The sequence below is a fragment of the Leptinotarsa decemlineata genome, unplaced genomic scaffold (genome assembly GCF_025532065.1).
Source record: "Leptinotarsa decemlineata unplaced genomic scaffold, Ldec_3_MD MMD2_tig00000576_RagTag_RagTag, whole genome shotgun sequence".
In the NCBI taxonomy this organism is placed as follows: Eukaryota; Metazoa; Arthropoda; class Insecta; order Coleoptera; family Chrysomelidae; genus Leptinotarsa; species Leptinotarsa decemlineata.
This window is the reverse complement of record NW_027412551.1, coordinates 6062429-6077295: the sequence shown is the minus strand read 5'-3', so window position 1 is coordinate 6077295 and position 14867 is coordinate 6062429. Positions and strand designations below refer to the sequence as shown.

The following is a 14867-nucleotide window of genomic DNA, read 5'->3' as shown; positions in this document are numbered from 1 at the left end:
TTTAATTTTTTTCAATCTGACGCGTGAAGATAGGTTCATTTTCAAGTAGTTTTCACCTAATTCATAATCTTTCTTTTGATGGTTTTTGTTTGCTCCACGTTGAAAAAACTTCACGATTGAAAAAATCGGTCATCAAATCCAAATGATTCAACTTCAACCAACAAAAAAGTGAACCTTGATCTTCAGTGTAAAATTCACCAACAAAGCATTCAATGTCATTCCTGGTTTCGAAAAATATAGTATCAAAATAATTTTGAAACTATTATTGAGATGCTGCACTCTAAAATTTTACCATCAGAAACGACTGAAGTACGCACTGTTTAAATTAAACAAAATGTCGTTATTTGATCAAGACTGATATTAGGTAATTTCAAAGCCAACAAATTATATCATTCGGGTCAGTGAATATAACTAAATCACGTTATTGTAATTTTTTCAATTGTTTTTCATTACTTTCATTTAATCATCGATAGAAGTGATTTCGAATCACGTTAATAAATTTGCCGCCGAACAAAATTGGTAAATACGTTTTCATACATAAATAATAAATATCATGGAATTCAATGAATACCATTTTGCTGGAAAATTTAAATGAAATTTCAGCGTTGTATATACAAAGAGAGAGAAGGGAGAAAAGAATTGGGGTATGTGCGTGATGATTACATAATTACACATCGTTTGTGAATACTTCCGAAAACCATGAATAGAAACTTGTAGCGAAACCGTAGAAATAAATAAATTTGACGGGAAACTAGGTAATTTTGAGCGTGGTGAAAACGTAGATTATCAGACTTTGAATATCGTCAAGTGTCAAGTAAATCTATAACACACTTATTGAATATCTATTGAAAACACGCGTTTCGCTAACCGGGTTAGCGTCCTCAGGAGATCACTATAAGTCATAATGATCTCCTGAGATAATATAGAAAATAAGAAGAAGATAGTCAATAATTTTTTTTCACCTTGTGGATTTTCATAGATTTCTTGGTCCTTTCATTTTGTTCTGAAGATTTTGACTAACAATTGGATATTACTTTTAAAGACAGGTTGACATGAAATAATTTGCCGTTTGATTTCTACTTGAATTCACATGTATATTGAAGATTTTATTTCAATAATTCAGAAATCGATATGATAAAATCAAGATCGTTGATGAAGGATTTGAAATATATATATTTGACTTTGATGCTTTGGAAGTTTCTGAAGTCATATCCAGAACCAAATAGAAAAATATACCCTAGTGATACTAAAATACAGATTGACTTAAAAGTGAATCAAATTGATTGAATATATTTTTCAATTCTCCAACGACATCAAAATTTTCCAAAACATCTGAAAATTACTCCTTTCCAGATGTTTGCTTTTTATTATTATTTGAAATTTAGGTTTATGATGATCCAACAATATGTATGTTATTTTATAAAAAATTCAAATTTGTGATAAAAAGTAAAATTATATGACTGACTGCCTATATCCAACACTCTGTGACCAAAGGATAGGTTGGGTTAGGTTGGGTCCAAAGTGAGTGGGTTTATTCGATTCCCCACTACAACCCGCAAGGGTTTATTGTGGCTCACACCTATTTACACTCGACCAAATGAAACCAGCTTCATTATGAAGCCGAGTAGGATGTATGGTGAGTGTTTTTCAGGTCAGATGGTAAGAGTACGGCTCTGCCGAACTCTACAAACCTGATTTAGTCCCCAGCGGGGCAGGTACAAAGTATGTGCTCTGCTGTTCCATCATTTTTCAAACGGAGGCGACACACACTGTCTTTCGACAGTACGAGTCTCTGCATATGATCATTCAAATGATAGTGACCTGTAAGAAAGCCTGTTTAACATCGTAGTTCGTCCCTACAGTAGCCCAACAATTGTATGGTATCAAGCTTCGAAGGGTGAATAAACGCCTTGGGGTGAGCCAATTCTGGAAGATTCTGCCAGAAGTCCATAAATCTTTTTGCCATCCAGATCTTTCAAATCATCTAAAAGAACAATTCGTTCAGGCCAGTCTCAACTCCCTACACTGTATTGGACTGACACCTATCAGAAAACAACTACTCCCCTGGCTAATACCACGAAGGGCGTTGGATTATATCCGACAGGTGTCAGTGCAGGATTCTTCACTGAAGTTATTCCTGCATATGCTGTTGGCGGTACAACTGCCGCAATAGATTTTCAATTATTGGAGCACACTTGCAGACCGGTTTCGGACTGTTTGGCCACTCGTCAGTGCAAGGTAGTGTATATCATTAACATAAAGTCGATGGTTTCCGATAATTAAAATCAAATTCCTTCAGAGTATCATTCCAAAAACTACACCTCAACGATTTGATCTCCACAAAGATTGTGGAGATCAATTTTTTAAATTTACTATAGATCTTCATCTAGTAACGGCCGAATCAATCAGAAAAAAAAAGAGTATCATTTCTCAAACTAAGCTGAAGCATACAGCAAATAATAGGTTTGTCGTCGCCCCATCTGCCTGTGAACGAGGTAACCAACTGCATATCCAAAATTTGCCCAATTCCTCGTATAAGGAAAGAAAACTTTTCACATATAGTCAGTGGGCATACTTCAAGACTGGCTATAAATCAAATCATTTAAAAAAACAATTCGTTCAGGCCAGTCTCAACTCCCTATTTTTAAAACCTGAGCGTTCGTATGCAGATGCATATGATACGACTTTGTTTGCAATGGTTTTTTCTCGACAACGAATATTTCTTTGAAATTACATCACAATCAACTTGATTTTCATATGAAATAGTGATTAACTCACCATTCATTATTTATCAATTGAAATATTAAAGACTGCCGATGAAAAGAAATAAAAAAATAGCGACAATATATAATATTATGCACATAAGTTTGTATAAAATAACAGGAGATAAATCCTCATTTGGAACAACTTTTTACACAAACACATCAAATTAATTTTGTGCTTGGAACATTAGTTCTGGTTTTGGAGTTGTTTTGAGTACAAACTAAATGGAAGAAATTATTTTTTTCATTCAACGTTCATATGAAACTAGTTGCTTCAATAAGGCTCATTTTCCTGTGTTTAATTAATTCAAGTGAGTATTGGAAAGCATCCAATTCATGCGAAATATTTTCGGTATTAAGCTCGATTGTTAACTGTTATTTTTATCAATACCTATTTCATATATTCATAGAATCGATATTTGAGTAAACTTTTTTAACATTCTAATCTTCTACACAATGCTTAAATTTTGAAGTGGATATCATTGTATACAAGGGGACCTACTACATCCTTTTTTTCTTGATATAAGGTACTGAGAAAGAAACAACATGCAAACATCATTTGTTATTATAAGTGATATTTGACAAAGTAATTTTGTTATTTTGGAAATTTCAAAATTATCCACTTCAATTGTTAAGCCTATGATATGAACAAACGTACATGTTTTCTAGGGAAAGAAATTTGTTATCATTGTTGTTAATTTGAAATGCTTTTGAAATGAGTGGATGAGTATACAAAAATATCATCCAATGATTAGTTTCTGGATATACGTTGGAAAATATCTGATTGAGATTAAAAATTGAGGTGTTTTCAATACAGTGCACAGCCTCTTCATTGCTATTGCTAATCCTCCAAACTAAATAACTTTCAGCATCCTACTAACTTAAAAATTCAAATACTGAATTAATTTTCATGTCCAAATAGCGGCTGTTAAGTAATAAAATATCTTTCATTGGTTTTTAGTTATTGAAAATTCATATATCAGTAGATTCACAAAATGTAATTTGTTTCCAATGATTATCTGGATGGAAATTATCGAATAATAACAAAAGAGTATCAATGTTTTTGAAGGTATTTCTGCAATCATATCTCCAAATATGAATTTAGGATGATTCCACATGAAACAGTTCAAATACAATAAGGCATATCCTAGGCGATGATATTTTCTCAATAATTCATCATATTTGAGTCCAGTAATCTGTGTTGAGAAGGATAATCGCAGATGTTCAGTAAGTGATATGATATAAATTCGATTATAAATGAATATGAAGATTTCAGTAAAAAATACTGCAATTTTGTCAAAATATTGGCTCCTCTCACGCCTAATAGCACTCTGTACTGTTTAATTGTGTTTCAGTTTTTATTTGAAGATTTTGCAAAACATATCGATAATTCTTCAAATAGAAGTATAAATTATTCAGAATCTGTTTAAAAAAATCTGTTTAAAATGATTATTATTATAACATTTTTTCATTTCATCAAAAGAGAATCATTTCTTCAAGTCCTAGAATGAAGCCGTTGTTATTGAACGCAGAGAGAATTCCACAATAAATGGTCACTATAACTCATATCTCATTTGAAACCTTATTGATTGCTCATACGGAGTTAATACATACTAAATATTACATGAAACAAAGAGCTCACCTGCTGAATAACATCCGCTACGCCCACAACGGATGTGGCATTGTCCTTGTATCCCTTGGCAAACTGGATGAATGCTGCAAGAACGGTGGCAGCTTTCCAGGAGGCGGGGGAGGCGGCAAGTCCGGACTCCGGGCTCGATCCAGATGCGAGGGAGTTGCTGTTGCGTAGATGTTGACAGATGTCCTCTGATGCGAACAAGTCCTCCTCACGTCCGGCATCGAAAACTGAAGCTTTTGCCAGAACTGTCTGTCACCCCATTCTATCACTATATTTGTCTTCAGATATAATCGCAAGTCAGGATCCAAGTCTCTGTGAGGCAGGTCCCCGGTCACTACAAAAATAAGTCTACGCCTCCTGTCTTTGAGCACCTCGTGTAAAGCGCTTTTGAATTCGAACCTACACCATTCGTTTTGTAAAAAGTTTTTGGAGAGTATTATTATGGTACGACGGGATGATTCAACGGCTTCTATTATCGTATCAGCTACGTACGCTGATACGTTGAAGTCCCTGTAATGTAAACAGAGCCGGTATCCTGAATCACTGGATTCGAGTCCAGGTGCTAGAATTTGACTGACGAAAGCCTCGTCCTTCACACTGTAACTAACGTACGCGTCGAAAAGTCTGTCTTTGTCTTGTTGCTCTTCGAAAGCTGTGGTTTTGTAACACATCCTCAGTCCACATCTTGAATAAATCCACACCCGGAGTTCCCTGCGGTAATAAAAAACCCCGCAGACAATCACAACACTAGCAATGAAAACGCACATCGTTACCATGAGTAAGGGAAGGTAATCATTCATAACTTGGGTTTCCATTACGGCTCGATTGCTTCCAGGAAATATTTCTACACAAGAAGTGCCATTGACTTCTGTGATGTGCGGTCCTAGCGCTTTGGTTACATTGTTGTACATGCATGATATCTTCCTTCCATCAACTACTTTTCCGTGGTTGACATGCAGCCACGATTTGAACTTCGCAACATATTGACAATCGCACGACCATTGGTTTTGTGCCAGTCCGATTTCGACGAGATACGGATTCTTAGCGAACTGCCAGACTTCAAAAGAATACAATCGATTGTCGTCCAAGCGCAAAACTTCCAGCTGCTTCAGTTCCAGAAATGTTCTGTTATCAATGGACTGTAACAAATTGCTTTGTAAATACAGCTCCTTCAAATTTTCCAGATTTGTGAGTTCAAACCCCAACAGCTCTTTGATGCGATTATTCTCCAAGTGTAAGATTGCTAACCGTTTCAGTCCACTGAAGGTATTATTATGGATCGCTGCTATATTGGAGTTATTAGCGAAGAGAACTCTCAGATTTTTCCGACCGATGAATGCGTGACTGGATAATTCCCCAAAGTTGTTCCCGTCCAGATAAACCTCAGTGGCGTCCATGGGAATCCCACTGGGCATTTCCGTGTAATCCACTCCTGAGCATTCTACCACGTTGGCTGACCAGGATTGATCGTGATAGCAAGTGCAATTAGTGGGGCAGGTCATTTCACAGTCACATGCGTCGAAATCACAACAATGACATAGAGCGAAACAGTGCGTTTTGTAAGTACAGAGAAACTGGGAGGAGTCAGCTTCTATCAAAGGCAGATAAGTAATTTCTCGATTGTATAAAAGTTTGCAGTATATGCTGTCCAAATCCATGACTCGAGGATGCTGTCTCAGATGGTCCAGTGTATTTATTCGTTGAAGCCACTCCATGGTGCAGTCACACTGAAACGGATTTCCACCGATGTAAAACTCTGGCAGTGGTTTCTCTGGATCCACAGGGGTTAATCTGAGTGCGTTAAGATCCATACTCGTGATTTGATTAGCATACAGATCCACCCTGGTCAAATTAGTTTTTTTCATGAAAGTATGCGGCTCAACTTTGGTAATGGCATTATCGTTCACGAATAGTAGCTCAATTCCACTTGGAATGGCTGCAGAGTTGATGGAGGTGAGTTTGTTGAAGCTGGCATCCAAAGTTTGTAAGAGAATTTCGTAATCTAAGTTGTAGTGATTTCCAAGTTCCGCTACATTGTTTTTATGCATATCCAGCCACTGCAGGCCGTGCGGAATCAGAGCATAATCAAACCATTCGATTTGGTTGTCAGACACATTCAGCCACAATAGACTCTGGATCTGAGGAAAGAGACCGTTTATATCCGTCAGATTATTTGCGTCAAGTCTGATAGCTTGGAGATTTTTGCTATGCAGGAAAGCTCCTTGTTCCACCTTACTTATTCTGTTCCTAGCAAGGTTTAAAATCTGCAACGCTGGTAAGTCTGCGAACACCCGCTTACTGATGTTTTGAATCTTGTTCCCGATGAGCCTCAAACCGTAAAGATTACTCATTCCCCTGAATCCAGGATCGTCTATGGAAGCGATCAGGTTCTCTCCCAAATCCACAGTTCTCATCAGTCTCATATCTTTCAGTGCTAGTGGCACGGATTTCAGTAAATTCCCGTTTACATTCAAATCCTGTAAGCTGGAACAATTTCTGAAAGCCTCGGGGTGAATTCCTTCGAGTAAATTATTATCCAGTGCCAATAACGACAGAACATAAAGACCGTTCAGGGAATACGCGTCGAGATACGTGATTTTATTAAAGGAGATAATGAGCGTATGCAAATTATTCATTGGAGCAAATGTGTCTGCTGGAATTGTTTCCAGGGAATTGTGTTCTAGATTTAAAATTTGTAGAGTATATAAGTCTCTGAAGAAAGACGGATCCAACTTGGTGATGCGATTGTAGGACAAATTTAATGAAACTAGACGAATGAGGCCAGAAAAAGTGTCTGCGTTTATCCAGGCACTATTCAGGAGATTTTTGGATAAGTCTAATGCTAATAACTGTTCCAAGTTTGCGAACAAACCAGGCGCTAGAACGCTAATCGAATTGTTCTGCAGATAAATTTCTCGAATGGTACTCACAGTATCTTTGAACAGTTCAGAAGGAAGAGCCACCACTTTGTTATTAGACATATCGAATATTTGAAGCGATTTCAGCCCGGCAAGTGCTTTGTCTGCTACCATGGATATCTCATTATTATGAATGTATAATTCGCGAAGCCTTCGAAGTACACTGAAACCTTTCGAAGGTATCAAAACAAAATGGTTGAAGGATGTGTCTAGTACCTGGATGTCCAAACTGCAAGGATGCGTCAAGGTCTTTGCTGTTTCCTTCTTTTGTTGCGAATGATCATCTTCAGCTACACTAATCAAAGGTTGCGGCAGACCAGGGGCTTTTTCCCGAAAACCCAAATCACTCACGTCTTGCAGGCGATTTTCACTCACATTCAACGACACCAAATTCAACAGGGGACAAAAAACATTCTCGGGAAAGGACCATATATTGTTACAGCTCAAATCCAGTCTTTCTAGCTGTCGCACTGGCAAGAAGCAGTCCTTGGCAAAATCGAGATTCATCGCAGGCCAGACGGTGTTGTGCGTTCTCACTGTGAGATTCCGTAAGTCACGTAGACCCAGAAGTGTCCCCGAGGGCCACCGTCCCAGCTTGCAATGCTCCAACTCCAAAGCTCTCAGTTTCGTGAGGTGAACAAAACTCTTATCGTCTAAGCTGCTTCGCGACATTATTTCGGGATTACACTCTATCCTCAAGGAAGTTGTATGCTCCGATGGGATTACGCTGAAGTTTGTCGTGTCGAATTCGCTGTTGATAGTCCGTAAGTTACAGGTAAGAGCTACTTCGTCCTGGCCTCCTGCTGCTGCTGGTTCTCTGATCCACCACTGACAGTCATCAGGAGCTTCGTATCGAAGAGGTTGAGATGAAGTATCTGTCGGTAAATAATCGACTCCACGTGATGAGGTGAAGAAGAAAAACAGAACTATGGAGATGAGAGTGGAAGACATTTTTCTCCGCAGAGGTTGTCAAAGTTGCATGGTAAGACACAGACGAAGTTGCGAAAAACTGCGATGTTTTTTTCGAATCACTGTCAAGTACGCACACCCTAGTTCATTGACTTATATTTTCAAAGTTTTTTAGTGAAACGTGTCATTTAGTTCACGATTTATGCAATGCTTTGATTTATTCCTGATTTCACGATTTGATATCGTCCCGATTACGGAGTTATTCACGAGCAAGAGTGTCGACCGACCGCACGAAAAGCCGATAACATACTGACGTAGGATGCTGGTGGCAGCGACGTCCATGCATGAGAGACAAGCTCGTGACTTTCGGAGTTTTCGTCCCCACGAGGGCAGCCGAGGGTCTCCGGTAATCGCCGAAAGAAACTTGCGCCCCGCCTTAAGCTTAAAGCGCCACTTTTTCCGAGAAACTCTACAGCCCCGTGGACTTTGAGCGGAGTCACTCCCTCGGAAAAATCGACGTTTGTAACTCAAGATATAGAATACGTTCAATCTAGCGGACAATTGGTAATGCTCGATTCAAATGCAGTAAAAAAATTTCAGATCCAATTATTCGGGCTGAGGGGAATTTCGATATTGGATCGAAAGGAGCAGTGCTTTGTGCTTTGAAGCCGAGGATTATACTTACACGGCCGAAGCGGCGGAACGATCTCTCAAACCAATCTGTTGCGTGATTCCCTTGAAAGGATCAGACGTAAAGGGCAGCGAATGTTGGGTTGCTCGGTTTCGGAATGTAAAATGTTAAGCTATTAAGGAAGATCGAAATACAGACAGATTTCAGGACATTTCGTTGATGCCGTTACATTATTCAAAAACTAATCATGCTCAGCGGATATTGGCTAATTATTGATTTAGTTGAAAACCAGTTTGAGGAAAGATCAATAATTTCGTACAATTTTATTAATTAATTTCCTAGTCCATACTCGATGTTGTACTGGAAACTCACTTTACACTCTGAGGCTTTTAAAAATTGAAATGGAGAGCTTACGTCGAACGATAATGACTTAATGAAACGTCAAGTTTGTCATGTTGGATGAGGTTGAAGTTTATATTCAGTAAATAAAGACATGTACATTCAAAATATCAATATGAGAGTGTTTTCATTAAAAAATTTTGAAGATGAAAGCTTCACACCTAACTTCGATGGATTGTATATTGAAATAATTTGAACACCATCATCAGCTTTTCTACTGCTTGGCGCTAACTCATTTTCAATAACGTTGATCGAAAAAATTGTATTCATAATATCATTTTCAACATCTTCAACAGACTTCATATTCTCTTTGAAGCTGGAATTGAATATAATTTCAATGTGAAATAAATACGAAATCGTACATAATCGAATACTTTCAAATTTAGGGGAAAAGTTCATGCACTGATATCGTTATGAACAATATGATCAGTCCAATGGAAATATTAAATTGAACAATGCATCTAGAAATAAAAGTCAAAATTTCAAGTATCAGTCTATTAGTTTCAGAAATAAAAAGTGATGGAAGAGTGATGATTGCAAACCAAAATTGAAACCGATTAAAAAACTGTTTTTTATTCTGTACTTCTCTACCATAAACTCCGTTCCTTCTCAGAAAAAACAAAATTGGAATATATCGAACGTATATCAATTCTGATAAAAGAAAATTGAAATTTATTGACAGCCACTTGTGAAATTTAGGACATTCTTCAGCTCAATCGACAATTGATATAAATTACTCATAATGCCGAATAATAATGTGAACTGTCCTTAAGTAACTTTCATTTTTCAAACTACCATCCCATTATTTTGTAGCGTTTGAAAAAGATTATTTCAGAACAAATACAATATCAATCAGAAATACAGTATTTTTTCAATATTCTTGAAAGATCTGAAAAGTTCTATTGCAATCTGCAATCTCAGATTTTTTTTATCCAATTGAAGATATGTTATATTGAGTCCCAAAAATAAATCGAATTTTTTTCGAAATTGGAGGAAATTTTGAGTTTTTTTTTAAATTCCTCGTGTTCAAAAATTTCGAAGGTGATATATTCTACGTGAGAGTTTCACCTGTTATAATTGATTAAACTTTTGCTAGAAGATCAACAAACTGAGGAATGTTGCGTTACGTCCTTCAGAATCGAATATCTACTTTCATAATCTGTTCAAAAACTTTTTTTCCATTTACCAGTCATCACCCCCTCACGAATAGTAACCCTCAGAAGCACAAACTTGTGCCCATTAAGAATTAACTAGATCTTTCGAACCCAGGGTTTTTTGACGTGTAAAATCATAATTTCGTAATAATTATATGGAACACCCAGAAGGGGGCTACGTAGGTATGCTGTCAGTATTTATTTCAAATTGCCCAAACTTTTTTGACACATAACTTCTGGTACTTTTCATTGGTAATAAATTTCGTGCAAAAAACTTATTTTTTGCAAAAGTTTTTTTCTAGAAACGAACAAAAAATTATATTTCAACACCCTGTATCTCCAAAACGACTTTTTTTTCTGTAGAATGTCACCCACCCTAACTGTGCAAAGGTTGTGTAATGAACTTCCGGCGAAATTGAATCATGTGTAACATTGAAAGCATTCATACAATGTCTTAGATAGTATGATAATAATAATAATAATAATAATAATAATATACTTTATTGTCATTAAGAATAAATCTTGTGAACAAAGCTTGTGAAAAATACATGCAATAGTAAGTATAGAAATATAAAATATGAATATGAAACACCTACAAAAAAGTAAAGTTAGAACATACATTATAGTTCAATATCGAAATTTTGTCGCAACATGGTTGTGTACAGACTTGTTTAAAAATATCAACACTTATATAATAGACTTATAAACATATATGTATATACTTATATATAATATAACATAAATAAACACACCCATTGAACCAGACAAACAAACATTTACATCAAAACAAAAATATAAACAAAAATGTTATATAACCTGAATTCAAATATGCACATTTTGTCACGTAAATTCATTATTATAGAACTCGTACTGATTATAATAAAAATGTTTTTACTTTTATTCTAAACATTTTGTTGGTCAAATTTGCCTGTCTTATATCTGAGGGCAAGTGATTAAACATTTTGACTCCATTGTAATAATTAGAATTCCTGATCAAATTTGTTGAAGGAATTGGCAATTTCAACGCGGTATAACGGGTGATATAAGAGTGGCATGAAGCCTCAAATAGGGACATATTTTTATAAATGGGGCAAACCGTTTTCAAAATGAACAAGGCAATCACTGTTAAAATCTTTTGTTCAGTGAATTTGTGTCTGCATGAATCACGAGGTTTAATTTTACACATATACCTGCAGTACTAATACAGACAGAAGTGCTGATGAATTGCATACTTCCCAAAACGGTATTCCATAACGCAGGTGGGATTTAATGAGGGCGTAATACACCGTTCTGGCAGTTTTGATTCCCAAATTTATTGAAGTTACTCTCATTGCATAATATCCAGAACAAATTTTACTTTTAAGTTGTTTTATATGCTCAATGAATTTGAGCTTGAATGGTTTCATTCGTGATGGTGGAAATTTCAAATCAAAAAAGAGATATCACCTTCGTCATAATGATTCAATTTGTATGTATATTCATTGAGCTTGACATTGAATTTGTAAATGAAATCATTTAATTTAACTTGCTTACCATAAGGTACAGATGAAAACATTATATTCGTATGACTACACTCTTTGATCCTACTCTTGATTTCTCTGAATGACGGATATTTCTTTGATTTGAAGTCATTACAGCCTGCAATAAGTATTATGTAGTCATTGAGGCCGAAATTCATCAACAGCTCAACAACATCTTCTATCACATTGAAAAAATAGGCCCCTGGTTTGATGACAGTTTCTATGGTGAACTCTTCTCCAATAAATTTGTACATAGATTTTCTCAAGCCATAACCTATTTCGTCACATAAAATGGGGATTTTTGTGATTGGAATGAACTCCCTGTGATTCACTTCGGAAGTGGCTGTTGATATTTTTCCAATATTGACCATTTTTTCTCTAACAATTGCCTGTGTTTCATTCTTCTTGGTTTCAGGCGGGTATTCATTATTACTACCTTCATCAAAAAGGACCACCGTCCCGGGTCCGTATAGTTGCCTGGATTGAGATATTTTTCACATTTTGAACTGTTTGGATAAACTTTGTTTCAGTGCATTTACGAGTGTTTTCCTGTAACATCTATAGCGTGTCTATCTCATTATTAGCCCTAGTAATCAATTCTTTTTGTTGCTTGATAATTTCGTTCAATTCATGTTCCCTTTGAGTTACTTCTTTTAAAAACATTTCATTTTCAATTAATAATTTTTCAATATGGGCTTCTTTCAAGGTACTGCACTCTCCCAATGTACTAACCGTTTGCTCCAGAATGCTCATCTTAGCGTTAACCTCATAATGATCCCAACAGGTTATTTGAAAGCCTTTCACAAAGATGAAATTCGTTTTGTTCTTTCGAACACAACTCCTGTGATAGATATTGAAGCATACTTTAGTCATATTGTGCAGTTTGAAGTTAACTGACCTTCGAAGAAAGTTGTATGATACGCCAATGGTGCCTTGAGTCTATTCGACGTATTTGGTACAGAAACAAATCCTACCAGATGAACGACTGTGCTATCTACCTACTTATCTTGCCAGTATCTGTAAGGTGGATTTCACTCCTTGGTAGAAATTTTGTTTCACTATTAGTTTCATTTCAATTTTGTCAGTTAATTGGCTACTGTGTTTTGACAAATTCTACACATGTTTCTGCATGTTACTGAAAAAATGAAGTATATTTATTATTAATACGATTCCAACTGATGGAGGAACTATAGTGTAGTGAAACACGTCTTGAATGAAATTTATAGTTTCAAATTCGTATTATCAAGCATCATGGATAGATCGTCGTGGCACAAATCATCAACTCTCTACCCATTGCACGGCAAGCCCTGTACACAATCTTCCGTCACTTTGTACCTATAAAAGTAATCGATGAAAAAGGCATGAACGATGACAAAGAGGCAGGCGAGTGGCGTGCACGTTCGAATTTACTACCGTGGTAGCAGCGCTTCGACATTAGTCTGCAGGTGTTTACTCCGGTCAAATCAGTGCCCGGAGTCGGAAAGTAATACAGTGCTGACCGCGGGAGCGGCCACCTGCCACTATCCTGGGGAATCGGGGGATGTGGGCGGCTAATCGTGACAAACGAGCGAGGTTATTTCGGCGCCTCCTCGTCGAATCTCACTCGATTACGTCGCTTCCTTTTATTCTGCCAGTTTATTCCGATCTGGATCCGTACGGTTATGGACCCTCTGCCGATGTGGTTTCATCGTTCCTTCTTCCATTTTACCACATTTCTGGATTTATGAGGGAACCGGTGAATATATTGGGGATTTGATGTACTCTATGAGGCGGGATATGGAGAGATCCAATTGTGGTTAATGATTCCAGAATGAAATAAGCGTTGCTTCTGGAGTAGGATCAAAATAGCTTATGTGGTATCCTTGTACTTCTACCAGGCAACTGAAAAATCTGTGGGCAGGTCGTGTATTCGTGCTTTGTTAAAATAATTCGAGAAACAAATTCACACAAAGTAGCTATCGCTGCTTGTCAAGTTATAATTATTCGAGTAATGTTCTCGAAAACTATGCACTATAAAATAATATACATTGGCAGGTAGTTGTTGAATAAAATTTCAGGTAGTTATTGAACATATGTACAAAGAACAAAAAAATAACAAAAACAAAAACAATAAGTATTTACATAGCACAATACATCACTTGCACGAATATAGCCAATAAGAGTTTATTTGGAAAGTTTTCAATATTAATTACATAAAACGAGTCAGCCACAAGTCGAATCAAAAAGTATCTTGATAGTACTCTGATGAATTATAATAGACTCTCTCACAAAAAAATCCTTCAAAACTTAGCTAAAGTTTACGTTATTGCATGCAAATTTCAGATTTGATGGTAGGTGATTGAACATTTTCAACCCATTATAAATGAAAGAGTCTTTAATGAGGGAATATTTTGGAATAGGCAAATTAAAGTCGTTTCTTTGTCGAGTGCGGCGTTTGTGTTAATTGAAAATCGATTTTTTGATGTTTTGCTATGGGACATACATATAGTTTCAATAATAAAAATAGATATTACAGTGAGGATTTTCTTTTCCTCGAACAGTGGTCTGCAAGAATCTCGTGGTTTTGCTTTGCACAGAAAACGTACAGCCCTTTTCTGTATAACTATTGCAGTGTTGTCAGAGTACAAGCACCCCAGAAAGGAATTCCATATCATAGATGAGATTCTATGTTACTTTGGCAGCAGCAAATCCCAACTCATAACATGTCAGCCACACAGTGTAAGACCCTGAGGATAACTTTGATTTGAGACTCTTGATATGATCTTCAAATTTCAAATCAGTGTCAATGGATAGTCCCAGAAATTTGGTTGATGGTTTATTCTCAACAAAGATGTTGTCGATTTGTAAATTGCTGATGGAACATTTGAAGCAAAGTACGTTCGTTTTAGAGATATTGAAACTGAGAAGATTTGCGTCACACCATCTTTTTATATTG

At 36.5% G+C, this 14867-nt stretch overlaps 1 protein-coding gene across 1 annotated transcript in view; it reads right to left on the bottom strand.

Moving 5' to 3' along the window:
* The window catches only part of Toll-6 (Toll-like receptor 6), a 90225-nt gene extending 81575 nt beyond the window's left edge, over nucleotides 1–8650 (bottom strand). The window contains exon 1 of the mRNA XM_023157429.2: nucleotides 4405–8650. Coding sequence (XP_023013197.1) covers nucleotides 4422–8270 — 3849 coding nt within the window. The 5' untranslated portion in view covers nucleotides 8271–8650 and the 3' untranslated portion in view covers nucleotides 4405–4421. The remainder of the gene's footprint in view (nucleotides 1–4404) is intronic.
* Between the last annotated feature and the right edge of the window lie 6217 nt (nucleotides 8651–14867).